Source organism: Cervus canadensis, chromosome 30 (genome assembly GCF_019320065.1).
Source record: "Cervus canadensis isolate Bull #8, Minnesota chromosome 30, ASM1932006v1, whole genome shotgun sequence".
In the NCBI taxonomy this organism is placed as follows: Eukaryota; Metazoa; Chordata; class Mammalia; order Artiodactyla; family Cervidae; genus Cervus; species Cervus canadensis.
Genome location: NC_057415.1, coordinates 2,416,127 through 2,436,601, shown reverse-complemented (window position 1 = coordinate 2,436,601; position 20,475 = coordinate 2,416,127). Strand labels below are relative to the sequence as shown.

Genomic DNA, 20,475 nt, shown 5'->3' with positions numbered 1-20,475 from the left:
AATAAATAAATAAATATTTTTAAAAATTAAAAAATAAATTGTCACAGGATATCTTGGGCGTCCCGGGTGGTACTAGTGGTAAAGAACCTGCTTGCCAATATAGGAGACATACGAGGCACAGGTTCTATCCCTGAGTGGGGAAGATCCCCTGGAGGAGGGCATGGCAACCCAACTCCAGTATTCTTGCCTGGAGAATCCCATGGACAGAGGAGCCTGGAGGGCTACAGTTAGTTCATAGGGTCGCAAAAATTCGGACACAACTGAAGTGACTTGGTACATACACACACACACAATGATGTTTTAGGTTGATTGCAAGTTCAAATGCAATCAGTTAGGTAAATTGAGTTAACCAAAGTATATTATAAAAATTAATTTCATTGTTGCTTGTTACTTTAAGTGGCTACAGTGCTGATCCATAGTTCCTGCCAAGGAAGTCACACTGGCCCCATTTTGCCCTTGTAGACACAGCAAGGGAAGATACAGATGGTGGGTCTCCCGTGTCGGGGCCACACTGGAAGAGTACACCCCAGAGTCACACAGGCAGAACCTTCAACAGGAGCAGACTTTCCCATAATGTCCAAAGCTGGGCCCTTAAGAAGGAAGCTTTCTAGCAGCCAGCTCTGCCAGGTCAAAGCCCATTCCCCACCTCACCCCTCCACCTCCCCAGAATGGAAAGATATTCTTCACGACTACAGGGCTGATGTCTGTTCAAAATGTATTCCTGCTGACCCCTGACACCATCTGATGAGAGGGTAAGGCACCAGGGGTTCTGTGAAGGAATTGGGTAGCCCGCATCACAGATCTGAGGACCTGGAGCTGTGGGGTTCTGGGGCTTCACTGTTCCAGCCCTGCCCTGGGGGCCCCATTCACCAGTGGGACTGAGGCCCCAGAGGCGGCACCTGCCCAGAGGTGGCTGTGTGCTGTGGAGTGGAGCCTGAAGTCCAGACTAAGTCAGGGGGAGGCTGAGGTTCTGCTGAGCCCAGGATGCGCTAGTATTTGGGTCTCAGTTCTCCGGCAGCTGCTTGGGGAAAATAGATGTTTCAAACAGTTCACCTACAATTGGTCCCTGGTGAGAAGCCTATGGGAAATGAGAGGAGGCTTTTTAAGCTAAAAAGTATAAAATATAAGAACAAAGACAAGAAACAAGCCTGTATTGTGTATTAAGAAGCAATCTAGGGCTTCCCTAGTGGCTCATTGGTAAAGAATCCGCCTCCCAATGCAAGAGAGAATGAGATGGTTGGATGGCATCACCAATTCAATGGACATGAACTTGGGCAAACTCTGGGAGATGGTGAGGGACAGGGAAGCCTGGCGTGTTGCAGTCCTTGGGGTCACGGAAGAGTTGGACACAACTTGGCGACTGAAGAACACAACAACACATGAGACATTTTTGGAGTGTCCTTTTTTGGAATTCCTTCCCATTTAGGTCCCCAGCGAGCACTGAGTAGAGTTCTATGTGCTAAATACAGTAGGTTCTCACTAGTCATCTGTTCCATACATAGTATTGTATAGATGTCGTCACAACCTCCCAATTCATCCACCCCCATTTTCCCCCCTTGGTATCCATACATTTGTTCTCTGTGTCTCTATTTCTGCTTTGCAAATAAGATCATCTTTAGCATTTTCGGGCCAGGGTTCGATCCCTGGTCCAGGAAGATACCACGTATGTCAGAGTAACTAAGACTGTGCACCATGACTACCGAGCCTGTGCTCTGGAGCCCGGGAACGATCCTGCCACAGCCGTGCACCCCAGAACCTGAGCTCCAGAGCCCGGGAATGATACTGCTGCAGCCCGTGCACCCCAGAACCTGAGCTCTGCAGCTACCAGAGAAGCCACCGGAGCGAGAAGCCCGCACATTGTAACTAGAATAGCCTCCCCTCGTCACAACTAGAGAAAAGCCTGCACTGCAAGGCAGAGGCTAGAGTTTGGCCAAGCCTGGGCTGAGCTAGTATTTGGATCCCACCAAAATAAGTGAATTAAAAAAAAAATTAAAATAGAAGCAATCTAGAGTGTAGACCAACACTGTTCTCTGGGTCTCCTTCCTCGTAGGTAAAGGAAGCAGGCTGGATAGATTAAATCCACTTTTTTTTCCTTCAAGATATTTCAAGGAAATGTAGGATACAGGGGAAGTGTATAAGAACTTCATAATATTTTATTTGGCTTAACTTTAAAAATTTTATTTTAAAAGCCCTAATAAAAGTCAGTGGACACACTTGTGTATGTGCTAGAACCTACTGATGCAGCTAAATTCTGCTGCCAGTTTACCTCACTGAGAAGAGGTTTGAATAAACCTCCCCTTCTGTAGATGTAAATGAAGGTAGAAGGCTGTTGCAGAAGAAACAGCTTGAAAGAGCAAGTCACTAAGCCCAGATTCAAAGAGACGGGACTTAGCTGCTATCTCTCAACACTAGGAATGTGGCTGTTCACATTTGTGTGTGCTCATTATTTTAAAATAGGTATTTATTTCACTGCGTTGGGTCTTGGTTGTAGCATGATGGATATTCCTTGTGTCACGCAGGATCTTTCACTGGGGTACACAGGCTTAGTCACCCGGGGCATGTGTGATCTTAGTTCCCCAACTAGGAGTCCCCTGTATTGCAAGGCAGGTTCTTAACCACTGGACCACCAGGGAAGTCTCTTGTATGCATTTTTAAACCACCGAAATTTTGTAACTACTTATCTATGTAAACTGGAGAAGGAAATGGCAACCCACTCCAGTATTCTTGCCTGGGAAATCCCATGGACAGAGGAAGCTGGCAGGCTATAGTCCACAGGGTCACAAACGAATTGGACATGACTGAGCTCCTTATCTGAATCTATGAGAATCAGGATTTTGTTGATACTTTGCAACCAAAAACAAGAGTAATTTAGGTCGAAAGGGCATTGGTCATGTATAATCCCTGGCTTAAAAATTTTACACCCATCAAATAGCTTCCTTTTTCTCATTGATTGATTTCATAATAATTGACTATAAAATTCACTTATAAATGTATCCTAATTACTAATAGTAAGATCTAATTAAAGAAAAAAAAAGACTAGCTACTAAAAAGGTTTGGAAACCACTGGACTATATAATCACCAAGGTTTTATTTTAGGATAGATCCCTATTTTGAGGGCTTCCCAGGTGGTGCTGGTGGTAAAGAATCAGCCTGCCAAAGCAGAGGTGTAAGAGACTTGGGTTCAATCCCTGGGTTGGGAAGATCCCTTGGAGGAGGGCATGGCACCACACTCCGGTATTCTTGCCTGGAGAATCCCATGGACAGAAGAGCCTGGCGGGCTACAGTCCATGGGGCTGCAAAGAGTTGGACACGACTGAGGGTCTGAGCTCATACGCTCCACTTTGAGCTGCTCTAAATTCCTCGGGAACTTCAAATCCTTTAGGACCTCAAATCCAGTTGAGCCCCTACTGTAAACATTTCCCAGAGTGCCCTGGGATCAAACAAACATTCCTCCCACCCCTTGGTGCAAAGCATCCTGGGAGCTCCTGTCCATTATGCTAGCACATGGTAAGCCTTCCAGACATTCACTAAATACCCATTCCTCTCCCTGCTGCCCCTGGAGAGACAACTGTCTGTACTGGGAAAGTCCCAGCTTAGTGGTGAAGAAACTGGGATGTGTGTCTCCAGTCTGCATTCATTAGTTGCTTGTAGTCTCTAGCTAAAACTTCATGTGAAATGTCTCTGTTCCACAGTTTTCTCATTCTGGAAAAGGATGAAAACCACCTGTGTGTGTTGTTGACCTCACGAGTTTGTTAAGAGGATCAAACAACGTTTTGGATGTCACAGAACTCCTACCATTTAAAGGAATCGCTCAGGGACTTCCCTGGTGGTCTAGTGATTAAAACTCCACATCCCCAATGCAGGGGGCTGGGGTTTGATCCCTGGCCATCCTGGTCTGGGAACCAAGATCTTGATGCCACATGGTGCAGCTAAAAAGAAATAAATATAAATAAATACTCTACAAAATAAAAGTTAAAACAAAGAAGTAATCATTCCCATTTGAGCGACTGTTATCCTCTTTGATTTTTTTCAGCTGAAGGGCCTAGAAACTCAGGGGGGCAGGAGAGTTGATATCAGGTATCAGGTAGTCTTGGGTTCACACACGGGCCCTCCTCCAACTCACTTGGTCCTCTAGACTGCATACCTCTTCAGGTGCCCAAACCCAGGTTCTGATCCTGCTGGGTGATCCGGGCCCACCCCCACCAGCACCCACAGCCAAAGTCCTTTTTCTGATCTTCCAGTGCAGTCTTCACCCCCTCCACCCACTCAAGCAGACCTGTTCCCTGCCCAGTTGCTGTGGGCAGTCCTGCCAAGTCAACCAAGTGACCCCTGCTCCTTCAGCCTCGGCTTGACCCTTGTTCCTGCTAGATTTCACCCATCACTTCTTCACCCAGCTTTCCAGCTGGTGCTAGTGGTAAAGAATCCGCCTGCCAATGCAGGAGATGCAAGGAGTTGTGGGTTCAGTTCCTGGGCCAAGAAGATCCCCTGGAGGAGGAAATGGCAACCCACTCAAGTATTCTTGCCTGCAGAATCCCATGGACAGAAGAGCCTAGCGGGCTACAGTCCATGGGGCTGTAAAGAGTTGGACACAACTAAACACAACACCCCCCAGTTTTTCCCTCCTGACCCTTGACAATCAGCTCACTGCCCACTCACACACTGTTGACCTTTCCTGGGTGTTTGGCCTCCCCATTAAACTGTGGGTATCACAGGCCCGGAAGGGTACAACCATGTTGACTGTTGATGAACTTGACTGCCAAAGGCTACACTTAGGGCTTCAGTAGAGGACAGAGCCTCTTTCCCCAGCTGGTTCTACATCACCCTCCAGAGTGTGTCTTTCTGTCCCCTTGTCCATGCCACCATCGCTCGGCCCCTGAAGGAGAGGAGGCAGACAGGAACTGCCAGCCTGCCCCGGCTTTCCTGGGGCAGGAGGGGGCGGGTAGTATGTGCACCATCTCTCTCCCTCCTCCAACTCTGCCTCCCCCCTCCCCCCATTTGAACCCTTGCTCCATGGCTTTTCTCAGCCTGGCATCACTTGTCTCTCCTACCCCGATCTGGAAGCTCATAAAGAACAAAGAGATTTGGGGCCCCAATGCAACCTTTTAATTTCAAGCAGAGTCCCCCTCCCCCAGCATGATCACATACATACATACATACACACACACACACACACACACACACACACACGGCAGAAAGGGATCTCAGGGTCTGGGCAGGAACAAAACCCAGACCCGGGCAAAAATATATATATAATTATATACACATGTGTATTTGGAGAGAAGAAAAGCTGGGAGCGTGATTAGGGTAGGGCGGAGAATAAGGTGAGGAAAGCAGCTGGGGGTGCCCCAATAAATTACATTCTTTAGAGAGCGTGGTGGGGGGTACACGGGCATGGGCGGAACCGGTGGCCAGGACTCAGCCTGGCTCCTGATCCCATCCAAGGAGATGGGTTCCGCCCAAGACCTGGATGCTAGAAGGCAGCATTCTAGCCAACCCTGCCTGCAGGCTGATGGTGGGCTGGGGGTCTGTATAGGCGACATCTCCACTCTACGCCCCAGGCTTCTGGGGAAGCCATGGGACTAGAGCAAGAGGCTTTGAAGCTTGGGGGTCGCAAAGGCAGGGCAGGGCGCGAGCTGGAGGACCAGGTGGCCTCCCTGCTGAAAGCTGAGAGGCGGGAGGCCCAGGTGCAGGGGAACCTGTCCCAGGTGAGCTGCAGAGGAGTGCTTGGGTACACACGGGGTCCTGGGGTGCTCTCTGCCTACCTGGCTGCTCCCCACCCGCATGGGACCTCCTACCAGGCCCAAGAGATCTCACCACCCAGCAGACAGGCCTGACCACTAAGTGCCGTGTTCATTTCTCATTACTCTCTTCTGGGGACATTCATGTGGGGGTGGGGCAGGAAGAGGATGCAAACATTAACTCTGTGTGTGCTGGGGTCCACACTGGGCTTGCCCTGTACTGTGAGGACCAGGGATGAGGGAAGGAGGCCCCCCTCCCCCGTCCCAGCTCATCATGGGAAAGAAAGTCCACACCCCACAACCCCAACACAGCAGAGGTCTTGCTCCCCCTCAACTTGGGTGATGGAGCCAACCCCAACCCTGCACCACCTCCCTCCTCCCCCCACCAAGAGATGATGCTCTGGGGTCTTGGGACCCCAGCTCCAGGGTCCTGAAGCAGCAGGGGTGAGGGTCAGTCATGGAGCGGGTGGGGGCCATCCATCAGAAGAGAGAGGCCTTTTTCTTGAGTTCGTTCCGCTTCCACAGAGCCAGCTTGCCAAACTCTTCAGGAGACATGGAGAAGACCCTAGAGAAATCTTCTGCTGACAGGTGCCTCTGTGAGGGGACACACGGTGGCAGTTTAGGGGGAGGGGGCACAGGTGGGCCTGGGCCGAGTGACCAGGACGTGGTCCTCCCCTGCAGGAAGCCCCTCTCCCACCCTGCCCATGGTCCCTGCATACCTCCAGCCTCATCCGATCCACACCTGGAGGCAACTTGGTTCGCCCCCTATTGGTCACCACCAGCATTTCATAAGGATAGATCTGGGGGTGGGGGAGGAGAGGGGGCCAGTATTAGGCTCCTAGAGGTGCCTGTGGGCCTTACCCCTGCCATTCCCCAGGCCCCCTTATCAGCCTGCAGGGGCTCTGGGGGCTCATGCCACCTTGCCATTCAATTTCCGTGCTGCCCCTCCCAACGTCAGCCCGGAGGACCCGTCAGTGCATTCACTCCTCTGGCTTCTCCCCCAGCTGGCCCTCCCCCGCTAGAGCCGGTTCTGTCCCCTGCCCGCCACCCCCTGCCTCTGCCCCTGCCCCTCACCTTCTGCTCCAGCACACAGGGCAGGGAGTTCCCCCGGTCCATCCTCCCCCTCTGGCCCTCTCCATTCTGGGGAGACCAAAGCCGCAGTGAGCCACAGTGCGGCAAGGAGACCTCCCCAGCCTTTCTATGTGCTTCTTGCGGCCTCACCAGGTGACTCCGTGGCCCCACAACCCCCTCCCCCAGCACTGCCAGTCTCCCCATCCATCCGTGGCTTCCGTGGTCCACATGTTCCCCTCCGGAGGGCACTCACCTGCAGGCCTGCGGGAGAGAAGAGTCATTATTGTTCAGAGGTGGCTCTGAGGTCAGCAGGCCTCCAACCAGCCAGTTCAGCCTCCCCACCTCCGGCCACAGAACCCTGCCCACATCGCACGCACCGGCTGCCCCTGGGGCTGGATCAAGCCCCTTGCCCAGCATCAAGTCAGCCCTGTCTCTCACCTGGGCTTTCAGCCTCGCTCCCAGATGGGGTGAAGTCTGTAGACTGGAGCTGGACAGGACACAAAGGGATCAGAGGAGATGGGAGTGTACTGCATCGTTCCCCTTCACCCCTGCCCGCTGCCCGCGTGCCCGAGTACCCCGTCCCTCACGGGCCCCACATGCCCACTCTACCCCAGCAATCTGTGCGTTCGGTGCTGGGACCTTACCCGGCTCAGGGTGGTCCTGCCATAGGCGGGGAGGGAAGAAGATTTAGACGTTCCTGCGTGCAAGGCTGGAAGAGAGCAGGAAGCCCTGATTCAGTCCCTTTGGCCTGAGAGTCATTCCTTGGCCTCCCCTACCAGGTGCAGGGCCATGGAGAGGGGACTTGGGGGAACCCAGTGGGCCTCTTTCGGTTTCCAGCTCTTGCCTCTTACCTGCAGCAGGTGACATCATGCTGCAGTTCTGAACTGTCCCTAATGCCTCCCCTCTCTTTAACGGATGTGCGCAAAATAGACATTTAGGCCAAAGGCTCAAGTGTTCAAATTCAGAGTCAGATGATGAGCTAAGTCATGTCTGACTCTATGCGACCGTGTGAACTGTAGCCCACCAGGTTCCTCTGTCCATGGGATTCTCCAGGCAAGAATACTGGAATGGATTCCCACTCCCTTCTCCAGGGGATCTTCCCAATTCAGGGATCAACCCACATCTCTCGTCTCCTGCATTGGCAGACAGGTTCTTTACCACTAGCGCCACCCGGGAAGCCCCAGGTGATCAGGCTCACCATCATACAATGAACCTCTCGGATACAAAAGTAAGTCTAAAATAAGTCAAAAGAATTGAATTATTACAGTTTTATGTTTAGCAATGCTAGTAATCAAATTTCAAATGCCTGATGTCATAAAACAGAAGCAGTCATTTTCCCAGCACTGTCAGCTGCTAGATGGCACCGCAGTTGCTTAGACTTGACATTCCCAGAGCAGATGTCACTTGCAATTAGACATCTAATAATATCACTAAGGGCTTCCCTGGTGGCTCAAATGGTAAAGAAGCCGCCTGCAATGCGGGAGACCTGGGTTTGATCCCTGGGTTGGGAAGATGCCCTAAAGAAGGGAATGGCTACCCACCCCAGTATTCTTGCCTGGAAAATGCTATGGACAGAGGAGCCTGGCAGGCTACAGCCCATGGGGTCGCAAAGAGTCGGACATGACTGAGCAACTTTCACTTTCACTTTCAATACCACTAAGCTTTCAAGAACTACAGCTTATAATTCAGGAAAATTGGTTTTCAGTAACAGGTTTGCTAGAAAGCTTCTTTGTTTGGGCTAATCTCAAAATTCCTTCATCTCCAGAGACTAGACCTTGCTGGCATTCTATAGCAATTGTTTTGACCAGCATTTTCTTTGTGCGTGAAAGTTTAGCCTGGATAGACTCAAAATTGTGAAGAATAATTGTTTTCATCAAACATTCTTATAAGATATGTTATTTGGAAATTTGTGAGAATAAAATGCATTTAGGGGAACCTCGTTTTTTTCCTCTTGATACTTCTTACTTTTATATAGAGAATTGTCTGTTTTCACAATCCTCATTAATTATTTTTAAATAATATTTATTTATTTAGCTGTGCCAGGCTTTAGTTATGGCCTGTAGGATCTAGTTCCCTGACCAGGAATTGAACCTGGGGCCCCTACATTGGGAGTGTGGAGTCCTAGTCACGGGACCACCAGAGAAGTCTTTCATTCATTACTGAAGTACTTCACTTTTGTGATAATAAGTATGCACTTCTCCCTCAATGGACTAGCAGAATTTCAACTATAAGATTTTCACTCCTAATTACGTCCAGATAGATTATTTATGTTTGAAAGAGACCATTACTTTCAATGTCACCATTAAATCAGAATGACAAGCTTGTTCATAATTCTGCAATTGTCAAGGCTGATCAGCTATGCTAGTAACCTACTATTATCATATGACCATTGGTCCCATACAAGTTCAGAGATGCCAACAATGATGCTGAGGCAGGCGTTTCGCTATTCAGCTCTGCAAGGCCAAATGCACATTAAAGAGCTAATTTTGCCTGACTAGTTAATCCTGGTGGAGCATGAGGGCTGAATCCAACCTCCGGGGCATCTCTCTCTTTCTGCCTCATTCTTCAGGCCTTAACTATTTATTCTATATTCTCTAAAAAGGGCTACCATAACTCTTCCCACCCACACTGAAATATCATCCGGCTGAAACATCAGTTCGATGACCAGGTGGATGGCCCAGCCATATATGAGCCTTCACAGTTCTTTGAGTCCCCCAGCCCAGTGACCTTCACCTCTGCTCCACAGCAGGCAACCCCTTCCAATGGTCAGTTCCTGGGTCCTGTTGCCCACAGCGGCCTCACCCTGACACTGAAGCCTGGGTATCCCACTTTGGGGTCACAGTGCCCTTCTTTGTTTGAAGTTTTCCATCAGCCACATTCCTGGCACATCTGCGGGTCAGTCTCATGGGGCCTCCAGCATCTGTATCCCCCACTTTCCCCTGACCTTCAACCTGTGACTGGGCATATAACCTTGAGTATTTTGAATTTCCCTGGTGGCTCAGATGGTAAAGACTCTGCCTGCAATGCAGGAGACCCAGGTTTGATCCCTGGGTTGGGAAGATCCCCTATAGAAGGGAATGGCAACCCACTCCAGTATTCTTGCCTAGATAATCCCATGGATAGAGGAACCTGGTGGGCTACAGTGCATGGGGTCCCAAAGAGTCGGATACAATTTAGCGACTAACACTTTTACTTTCAGACTTCCATCCACATTTAGCAGCTCATCTGGTCACTTAGTTCCTCAGCACCTGCCTTACAAAACTCTAACCCTGGGACTTCCCTGGTGGCCCAGGGGCTAAGACTTCATGCTCCAAATGCAGGGGTCCCGAGTTCGATCCCTGGTCAGGGAACTAGATCCCACATGCTGCAACTAAAGATCCTGCATGCCACAATGAAAATCGAAGCTCCTGCCTGATGCTGCTAAAACCCAGCACAGCCAAATAAATAAATTAAATATTTTAAACATTTAATATGAAGAAAAAACTCCTCTTTTTAAAACACAAACAAACAAAAAAACTCTAATCTGTATCAACCTTGCGCTCCCCTTCAGCCCACAGGCTATGGGAAGCACCACCCTGTGTGGCGCTCTGAGCCATCAGGGAAGCCCACCCCATGGGGATGAGCATCACTACAGACCCTAACCCTCGACCCAGCCCCCATTCCCAGCAGGAACTGTTCTGAACCTTCGCCACTCTCACCGAGCCTCACCCTGAGCTCAGCGTGAGTGTGGGCTAAGTCGCTCAGTCGTGTCTGGCTCTTTGCGACCCCATGGACTGTAGCACACCAGGCTCCTCAGTCCATGGGGATTCTCCAGGCAGGAATACTGGAGTGGTCTGCCATTCCTTCTCCAGGGGATCTTCCCAACCTAGGGATCAAACCGGGGTCTTCCACACTGCAGGCAGATTCTTTGCCCAATTTCTCATGTGGCCTGTTCCCAGGTCCAAGTCCCCAGACCCTTTCAAGGTCAGCCTCCTGCATCCTAAGACTGGGTCTTTTTCCCCACTTCTTCCCAGCCAGTGCTCCCAGGGGACCATAGTTAAGTGCTCCTCAAGCCCTTAAGTCCTTGGTGAACCTTGTTAAGCCCTCGGTATCTTGTCCTTCTCTCCTCTCTCTCTGCACAATAGGATTTTTTCTCATGGTCCCACTACAACATATAAGCTGAAGATTCTACCTGAGCTCTGACTCACCCTTCAAGCTTCCAACTCAGTCAAACTCAGTATCCCATCTACAAGCACTTAAGACCCAACATATGCCAAACCAGTGTCTTCCCCTGACACCTGCCCCAGGTTTGTCATTACCCGGAACCCAAGGCAAACCCCCACTCATCTCTGCCTCACTGCCCAAATCCAATCAGCCACTCAGTCCTGTTTATTCCAACTCCTCTACAGATCTTCCTTGGCTTATGATGGAGTCACGAGCCCATAAACCATCGTAAGTCAAAATGCATTTAACAGGGGTCACTGGTGGTCCAGTGGTTAGGAATACACTTTGCAATGAGAGGTACTCTGGTTCAATCCCTGGTCTGGGAAGATTCCCACATGCTACGGGGCAACTGAGCTCATGGGCCACAACTCATGAGACTGTGAGCCTCAACTACTGAGCCCATGTGCCACAACTACTGAAACCCATGCACCCTAGAGCCTGTGCTCCACAATAAGAAAAGCCACTGCAATGAGAGGCCCTTCCACCACAAGTAGATTATTAGCCCAAGCTCGCTGCAACTAGAGAAAGCCTGCATGGCAATGAAGACCCATCACAGTCAAAAATAAAATAAATAACATTAAAAAAAAATACATTTAATACACTGAACCCACCAAACATCAGAGCTTAGCCCAGTCAACCTTAAACGTGCTCAGACCCCTTAGAGGAGCCTACTGCTGGGCAAAATCCTCTAACACAAAGTCTGTTTGACAATAAAGTGTTGAACCTCTCATGCAGTCTACTGCATATTGTACTCAAAGTGAGAAACAGAACAGCTGTCTGGGTACAGAGTGGTTGTTACGTGTGTGGGGTGTTTCCTGTCCTGATGGTGTGGCTGACTGGGAGCATCTCAGGAAAGCACCGTGGGACTACCCTGGTGGTCCAGTGGCTGAGATTCCAGGCTTCCTGAGCACGCGGGTGCAGGTTTGATCTCCTTTGCCGCACAATGTGGCCAAAAAAAAAAAAGTCAAGAGAGCATCACACTGCACATCACTAGCCTGGGAAAGGTCAACACTCGAAACTGGACGAACAGTTAGCTTCTCCTGAAGGTACATTGCTTTCGCACCATCGTAAAACTGAAAAATTTCAAGTTCGAGGTTATTACTATACAGACTGCGTCTGTATAATTCTCAAACTCATTCCCTCTTCCCTGACCTATGAATATCTTTAGTCTTTACCCAGACAACTGGAAAGGGTGGCAGATTGTCTCCAAAGATGGTTTGCAACATCATCTCTGAGCCTGTGTGCCCTTGGGTGGTTCCTCTCATCAAGAAGCAGAATCTCTTTCCTCTCCCTTGTGTCTGGGGGGCCTGATGAGCTGCTCTGACCAGAAGAAGGCACTGGAAGGACGCCCTATGGCTTCCAAGACCAGGCAGTGAGAGGCCTCAAGCTTCCAGTTTGGGGTTCTCAGATCTGTCCCCCTCCCCTCCAGCCGCCATGTTGGAAGGAAGACCAGGCTAGCCCTGGTGATGAGCACTATGGCACCAAAGCCCTGGCCACTCTACCACAGGCTGTGTGCTCTGGAATTCCAGACTTCCAGAGGCCCTTTCCGCTGGCTGGATGTCTGCTGCTCCTGGCCTTTGCTCCCACACCATCCCTGGGATCGTCACTGCCATTCTCCCCCACTCACTGTGTCTCGTTCTGCAAGACTCCAACTCTGGAACCCAGGCCCTGTCAGCATCCTCTCAAAGCACTCCAAATGTAGCTCTCATCTGCCAGCACCTGCTACGCTATGCTCAAACCCCAAGTTCCATGTTACTTCTCCCCATACCCTGAAGCTACCAGAAGGCAGCACTGTAGTGTTTTACTCTTTATATCCCCGGGGATCAAGAACATGGTGAAGTGTGAGTTGCTCACTCAGTCGTGTCCGATGCTTTGTGACCCCGTGAACTGTAGTCCATAAGGTTCCTCTGTCTATGGGACTTCCCAGGCAAGAATACTAGAGTGGGTTGCCATTCCTTTCTCCAGGGGATCTTCCCAACCCCGGGATAGAACCTGCATATCCTGTGTCTCCTGTATTACAAGCAGATTCTTTACATTCTGAGCCACCAGGGAAGCCCTAACAATGTGGTAGTCACCCAATAAATGCTCGTTGAATTAAATGAAATGAGCTAATTCTGTTGTAACTGATGCCACTTTTTGTCATCTCACTTTGTTCCATCGCTGGTGCTCTTGCCCTAAGGAGAGTGTGAGCACCCTGAGCCAGCACCAGAATCTTCTCCATCTTGTACACCCACAGTGGCACAGGGCTGGGCGTGTGACAAACTCAGCAGAGTATTTGATTCAGGGTCTAGCCAGGCGATTCTGAGCCCCCTCGGTGACACTCACAGGTATGGAAGGGTGTCCGGTCGGGCAGAGAGCGGGTTTTCCTCCGGATAGGCAATGACTTTTCCATCTCTTCTTTCAAGATCATCTTTCCCAAGTTGGAAGTAACCTGGGGAAGGAGAAAGGAAGATGGATCCAAGGCAGCATCGGTACTTGTTTCTTTCTTTTTTTGTTTTTAATTTTTTGACTGCATCGCATGGCAACTGGGATCTTAGTTCACTGACCAAGGATCGAACCCGCGCTCCTTGCATTGGCAGCATGGAGTCTTAACCACTGGACTGCCAGGGAAGTCCTGATACTGGTTTCTCATCTCCAAAAGGTATGGAGTTGGGTGTGGCACAGGCAGGAGCGGGGACAGAGTTCCCGAAGGGCTGGCTGGTAGCCCAGAGCCCGTGGAGCCTGTCCTTCTTGTGGGAAGCTCTGCCACATTGGGTCTGGTCACGCTTGAGAGCAAGGAGGCAGAGCTGCTTGGTGTTAGCTCTGCCCCAGGGGCCTCTGCACCCCAGGCCACAGTGCCCAGAGCACAAGCCCATGTCACCAACAGCGGCCTTTCTGTGGCTCCCTGGACCCCTTCTCTCTGCTTGGCGGCCAGCAGTCCGCTCACTGCTCTCTCCTCGCCCCAGGAACTACTGTGGCTGCGGAAGCCTGGCACTGTCCACGCCGCCCTTTCCTGTGCTTTTGGTCCGAATCATAGGTGGCGGCCCCCACGGTGACATGCAGTCCCCATGTCCCTTCCAAAGCATAGCCTGACATCCTGGCAAAGAAGGGGAATTCCTCACATGTTCTGACCAGTATGCTCTTCAGACAGGAAGTCACTCAGATCAGAATGGAAAACACCGGAAGGATGCCCTGTGGCTTCCGAGGCTCTGAGAGGGCTGGGAGCTTCCGGTTTGGGTTCTGAGATCGCCTCGCTCCTCTCCAGCCGCCATGTTGGAAGGAAGCCCAGGACGACACAGGGAGGCGGGCGGGGGCGGGGGCGGGGGCCCCCGGACGCTACCTTACTGAGTTCCTCTCTCTGCCGCTCCCTGAGTGCCTTCATCTCCTCCCCAGAGTCGTCGTCGTCCTCCTCCTCCTCCTCCTCGGCCCCCCTCCTCGATGCCTTCCGCTTCCGCCATTCTGTCTCTGGGGGACACAGGCAAAAGCAGGCACATCAGTCAATCAACCACGCACTCAACTCGCGTCTCTCTAGGGCTGCACCTTGAAGGGAACACTACAAATCGTTAAAATAAAAGCAATGTTTTCTAGTCTTGCAGTGAAGCTGGGTAGGCCACACATGCTCACAAGACTTAAAAGTCACTGGGGACCAAGACCTCATCTCATTTCTCTTTCTCTTTTCAGAGCTCTCATCACAGAGCCTGGGACACAGTAGAAATTTGACAGATGTCTATTAAGCAGTGAAAGAAATAAACAGAAAGTGAATGAATGACTAACAAGCAGGGTCATTTACACCAAGAGGGATGGGAATGCTGGGGATGGGGGAGCAGGAGCCTGGAGGGTTCATGCAGGGGGTGGGGGTGGGTTCCTGGGGCTTCAGCCTGGCCTACCAGGCAGTGTCTGGGCCTCCCTCTCCCCTCTCCAGCAGTCTCTCCTACCCACAACAGCCAGTGATGGGGGACACGGCCAGTAGTCCGTTTCGATCTTGGCTGGCTGGTTAGGGTCGGGAGGCTGGGCTGCAGGGAACTTGGAGGATTCGATGATGAGGTCCTCAATGGGGTGCTTGCTCTGAGGGCTGCCTCCCGTGGGCTCTGCAGGGGTCGGGGGAAGGTCAAGGTCAGCCCGGGCATACCCTGCTCAGCAGGCCACCCCCCACCCCAGCTCCCCACTCGCTCACGTCTCCCTCTTCACACCTGTAAGATCGTGGATACAACAGGAATACATGAGGAAGAGCACAAGAACATCTCTGCTCCTATGGCCCTCCCACCCACAGTGCAGCCTCCCAGCAGGTGGCGGGAAAGTGGGTGCTGGTCCCTCAGGGGAACCCTCACCTCTCTGCTTGTAGATGGGGGGCTTCTTGTAGATATTGGAATCTGGGCGAGTGGTCTCTGTGGAGAGGGAGCAACAGTGGATGAGAAGGAGGTGGTGATGATGGGGAGGGATGACAGTGATGATGACGGGAAGGCTGGATCAGAGAAGGGAATGGAGACATGGATTGGGAGGAGGTAGAAAGTTCTCGGGGGCCTGCCAAGAGCCAAGACAGAACTGGAGATCCTAGAACTGTCCCTCCCTCAGGGATTGGGATGTTTTACACTTTTCTGTCTGGGTGGGAGGGAAAATGCAACAGGTCCACCCTGTCTGGGAGCTCTGCCTGGGTTCCAGCGTTAGTTCTGGTGGTGTGCGTATACTCCAGAGCATAGGGGACTGAGAGTAAGGCAATTGGGTTCCTGAAGGAAAAAAGAGGTCTTAGGGCAAGGGTGTAGCCACACTGACAGTAGACCTACCAGGATGGTGGAAATGGGGCAGGCTGGTCCGGGGGGTCCCAGCAGTTCTGGGGGCTGAAGCCTGAGAGAGGGTTCCAGGAGACCGGCTCTCGGCCCATACCTGCAGAGCAGAAGTTTGGTTCACTGCAGCTCCAGGTCCCCCACCCAACCCCTTCTACTATCTTGGTGCTCCCACCCAGCAGCCCACACGCCCCCAACCCCAGGGCAGAGGAGGGCTATCCAAGGACTTGATCTACTAATGGTGCCTGATCCAGGAGAAAGAATTAAATGAGATCTTGGGTCAGACACAGATGGACCCAGAGCTGGCCAGTGACAGGACAAGGTCCACTGATTCCATCACCCCCTAGGTTCTGCCGAGCCCAGTCTGGATGTGTGTGGGGCAGGGGTTAGCCCCATCAGAGCAGGGCTAGACCAGTGTCAGGTTCGGGGCAGACTCACCTCTGGGGATGGTGGGGGGGATGTGGATTTGGGTGACAGCGAGCGCTGTGAATGGAGAGGAGGCTGGTCAGAGCCACAGGGGTGGGATTAAACCCTCGTCCCTAGGACCCCAGGTGGGCCACTTCTTCCCCCGTGCCCAATCCTGCAATTGCTCAGCTGATTTCTGGGCCATCTCTTCTCTCTCAGTCCTTGCCAGCTCTCAGGGCTGGCCCTCCACCCTCTCTTTCCTGAAGAGGGTCCTGAAACTTTCCAGGGGACCCACGAAGAAGTGGAAGAAGCTGAGGATTCTGGAGCAGTGTCCGTGTGCTCTGAGGGCCAGCTGAAGGTGGCTCTGGCCCTGATCCCAGAGCCGAGCAACGAAGGGAAGGGACAAGACCCACAGTAACCAGGATGGAGTCGGGGCCCCTCACCAGGCATTTAAGTCTCCCCATAGCCTGGCCCTCTCTCTCCGCTCAGCCATGACACGACCCCCTTCCCCGATACAGTTTACAAAATACCTGTCCCAAGCTATCTCATGCATTTGACTACCTGGTGAGGTGGACCGGCAAAGATATCACTTCTATTTTGGAGGAGGGGAAACTGAGACCACACCATCACACAGGTCACACTCAGCTAGGGCTCCCGGCCTCCGAGCTCAGGTTGCTGAAGTCAGCCTCTGATCTGCTGGCTTCTGTATGCTTTCCACAAATTTGCTCACTTTCTGCCCACTCATGCCCCATTCCTACATGACCCCACTCTGCTGCTATCACTCAAACAAGGCCTCTCCTGCTCTCTACCTGGAACCAGCTGGAGGCCAATCCATCTCTGCCTGCTCTGCAGTACAAACACTCAAGTCACCAGCTGACTGGTGATTCCCGTGCACAGGTTCTCTTTCTTGTTTTGGCATCTGGCCTCCAGGAAGGAAAGTGTGAGAGGGATTCTGTTCCCCACCCAGTGCGGCTGGGGGAGCCTTTGCCCCGAGTCCCATCCAAGAGGACCCTCCCACCCTTTACCTCCCGGCTTCTGGGCAGCTCCACGTGTTCCAGCAGAGAATAGGTAAAGTGGGGCTCATAGATCATGAGGTCAGGCCTCTCGATGTCCAGGATGGCCTTGTCCTTGGGGATGGCAGCCAAGTCCTTATAGCCCAGCACTTGATTGTCCATCTTGGCCTGAAGGGAAATGGTACCCATGGAACAGAGGAGCCAAAAGCCTCATCTAGAATACTGACCTTACAAGCCCGATTTGCAATTTATTAGGAAGAAGATGGGCAGCCATGATAGAGATCAGCTCCTATAAGTCAACATTTCTATTGTTTTCATTCTAAGGATTTAAAGTGAAAGTGTTAGTCACTCAATTGTGTCTGACTCTCTGTGACCCCATGGATTGAAGCCCGCCAGGCTCCTCTGTCCGTGGGATTCTCCAGGCAAGAATACTGGAGTGAGATGCCATTCCCTTCTCCAGGGGATCTTCCTAACCCAGGAATCGACCCTGGGTGTCCTGCACTGCAGGCGAATTCTTTACAGACTGGGCCACCAGGGCAGCCCCTGAGGGGTTTTCAGTCCGTTCAGTCACTCAGTCGCGTCTGACTGTTTGTGACTCCATGGACTGCAGCCCGACAGGCCTCCCTGTCCATCACCAACTCCCGGAGTTTACTCAAGCTCATGTCCATTTAGTCGGTGGTGCTAGAGTGATCTTAAAACAATGATAGTCCTTCAGCTGGCACTTTGGATCCGAGACAGGACCAGACCAGCGGGAGGGGGACGCGGAATCTTCTCTGGATCTGGGGCTTTCTCTGCTTGCCAGCCCTGGCGGGACCGTCGTCTGAGTGAGGCTGCCCAGCACGCTGCCTGTCCCCGACTCCTCCCTCCTCCCAGCCTGAGGACTCTGGTGGCCGACGGGTACTCACCACGATGCCGGAGGGAGAGCCGGGAACACTGGAGTCTCGGGAGGAGCTGACGCTCCCAGGGGAGGTAAGTGGTTGCTGGGGAGAGCGAGAAGGCAGGCGGGTGGGAATGTGCGTGGGTGCCAGGGCCGGGCTGGAGCAAGCGGGCAGGGGTCGGGGAGGGCTTCCCTAGGCTTCCGGGGCCCCGGGGTGCGGTGCCACGGGCAGCCACCAGGTGGCCCCCTCGACTCCCGGACCTGACCCTCTGCAGGGAGCCGGGCCCCCAACCGCGTGCCCCTCTGTCTCCAGCATCCCACTGCCCCGGCGTGGGTGCAGCCCCGCGCACCTTCTGCAGCCGTTCCATGCAGCAAGGATGTGGACGGTCGGATCACTCTCGGGATCCCGTGCGCGAGGGGAGACGACGCGGGCGTCAGGCTCTGTCCGGCTCCTGGGCGCTGCGCGCTCGGGGCCGCGAGAGCAGAGAAGGCGCTCCCCCAGGCTGTGGCGCCCTCATCCCTCGGTGACTGTCCAGGCTGCTGGCCTAGTGCAGGGCCTGGAAGGGGAGGGAGAACGTGCCAGCTGACCCGGCAATCTCCGAGGGCGCGGGCGAGGACAGCCCCTCTGGCCCCGCGTGTCTCCGGGGAGCAGGGCTCCGGCTTTCTCATTTGCTCAGCCCGCGGGGACAGCGAGCTTGCCTGTGGCCCTCGGCGAGACGGGAAAACGGACGGGCTGCACTTGTTTTTTAGCCATTGTTCTCTGGTTGGAAAGGAAATGACGGCAGGGGTCAGCCGTTACCAACGCAGACTCCACATCCCTGCTTCCTCCCACCTGCCCGGCCGGCCTGTGGTCAGGTTCAGGCCCCGGTTCTCACTCCCTTGCCGTGGCCTTTCCCTGGCTCTGTTCTTGGGCCGTTGCCCCTCTCCCGCTTAACCTACTGTCCAAGGCACCACACCCTCTCATAGCCCAGAAAGGTGTGGTGGTTTTTTTGTTTTTATTTTTTTGCCCCACATTATGGCATATAGTATCTTAGTTCCCCCACCAGGGGATGGAACCCATGCCCTGGGGCGGTGGAAGCGCAGAGGCTTAACTTTCCCTGGACTGACAGGGAAGTCCCCTGCCTCCTCAGAAAGCTTTAACACAGAAGGTCTTAGTAATACTGTGAGGTGGCTACAGCAGGAGGGAAGGACGGAGCAAAGGCAGCTTGGTGGGAAGCAGGCGGGTCAGGACTGGGGCCTCTCTGCCCTGGGGAGGGTCCATGCCCAGAGGAGGGAGGGGAGCCACAGTGCCCTGTGCCTGTCCCGTCCAGCGGGCACGCTCACGAGCAGGCATTTAGTAAAGCGCCCTGGGGACCAAGGCCACATCCTCGTTCCCTACCATCTTCGAACGCCTGAGCTGAGGCTGCCCTCTGAGCTACTACTTTGCTGCAAGCCAGAGCCCCCTGTTCAGCAGGAAGGCCTCCGGGCTGGATCCTGGGGAGCTGGGTCCTGTCTGCTGTAAAGATTAGGAGCTCCCCTGGGGACACAGCCCAGGTCTCCTTCCTCAGTAACTCATTAGCAATCCTCCCATCCTCCCCACACACCCCTGGACCGAACACATAATAACCATTCATTTAATGCCTGGCTGAGTTTCCAATGTGACGGTGACAGTGGGACTGTCTTCCAGCTGCTGGCGGTAAGCCACAGAATGAAGAAAGCTGATGGCGACCAGAGGTACAGGGAACAGGCAGCAATCACGTGGTGGTTAAGAGTGTGGGCTCTGGCCTGGAGTGCCTGGGGAGAGGAGACTGGGCTGCTCAGAAGCTGTGTGACCTTGGGCAAGTTCCTTACCCTCTCTGTGACTCACATTCTCGTCTGTAAACTGGAAGATGGTCACAATATCTGTGTTATAGGGTTGTTCTGATTATTAGGCAAGTTATAACATGTGAAGTGTTTGAAATATAAATTCTATGTAAAATGTTAACTATTATGATGTCTATCGCCCTGAGGACTGATGCATTTAGATGGCTTTTTCATGGCCACTCTTTGCCACAGAAGATCATGAAAGATAGGTCATCAGTGCTCCCAGTCTTATCTATTACTCTTATATCAGGCCATTCTATTTCTCACTGTCTCTCCACTACCAAACTGCCTACTTGAGCAGAGGCAGCTCACTCCCACTCCCCTGCTTTTGTGCATGCCCTTGAACTATTCTCCTCTCTCAGATCCCACCCATCCTTCAAGCATCATCCTTAACACTTCTCCTCTAGGAGACCTTCCCAGTTATTCTAGTCCTCACTGATAAACTCTAGTCTGAATTCCAGTGGAAAAAAGAGACCATGTAACTCAGTCCTTGATTACATGTTGCCTGACATGTATTTTTGCTAACTAGAATGACTGCTAATTTCTACAATAATAATAGCTATTAT

At 52.4% G+C, this 20,475-nt stretch overlaps 1 protein-coding gene across 8 annotated transcripts; it reads right to left on the bottom strand.

Moving 5' to 3' along the window:
* Positions 1-5,246: 5,246 nt before the first annotated feature.
* DMTN (dematin actin binding protein) lies at positions 5,247-18,559 on the bottom strand. 8 transcript variants are annotated; one of them, XM_043452932.1, is made up of 15 exons: positions 18,418-18,559; positions 18,096-18,170; positions 17,203-17,358; positions 16,211-16,255; positions 15,773-15,872; positions 15,320-15,376; positions 14,927-15,079; positions 14,332-14,456; positions 13,338-13,443; positions 7,454-7,518; positions 7,248-7,296; positions 7,063-7,070; positions 6,813-6,878; positions 6,458-6,538; positions 5,247-6,332 (listed from the first exon to the last, which is right to left on the bottom strand). In XM_043452932.1, exons 1-15 carry the CDS (start codon positions 18,433-18,435, stop codon positions 6,219-6,221), a joined length of 1,218 nt encoding a protein of 405 aa, XP_043308867.1. In that variant the 5' UTR covers positions 18,436-18,559; the 3' UTR covers positions 5,247-6,218. The 8 variants fall into 8 exon arrangements, with proteins under 8 accessions (XP_043308867.1, XP_043308869.1, XP_043308868.1 ...); XM_043452934.1 differs by lacking the exon at positions 6,813-6,878; XM_043452933.1 differs by lacking the exon at positions 16,211-16,255.
* Between the last annotated feature and the right edge of the window lie 1,916 nt (positions 18,560-20,475).

Excerpts from the sequence above, each read along its gene's own strand:
- DMTN (XM_043452932.1), bottom strand. Across the intron at positions 15,377-15,772 it reads GCCCCATTTCCACCATCCTG|AGACCACTCGCCCAGATTCC; the intron begins GTAGGTCTACTG and ends CCCTCTCCACAG. Across the intron at positions 13,444-14,331 it reads AGAGAGAGGAACTCAGTAAG|GTTACTTCCAACTTGGGAAA; the intron begins GTAGCGTCCGGG and ends CTCCTTCCCCAG.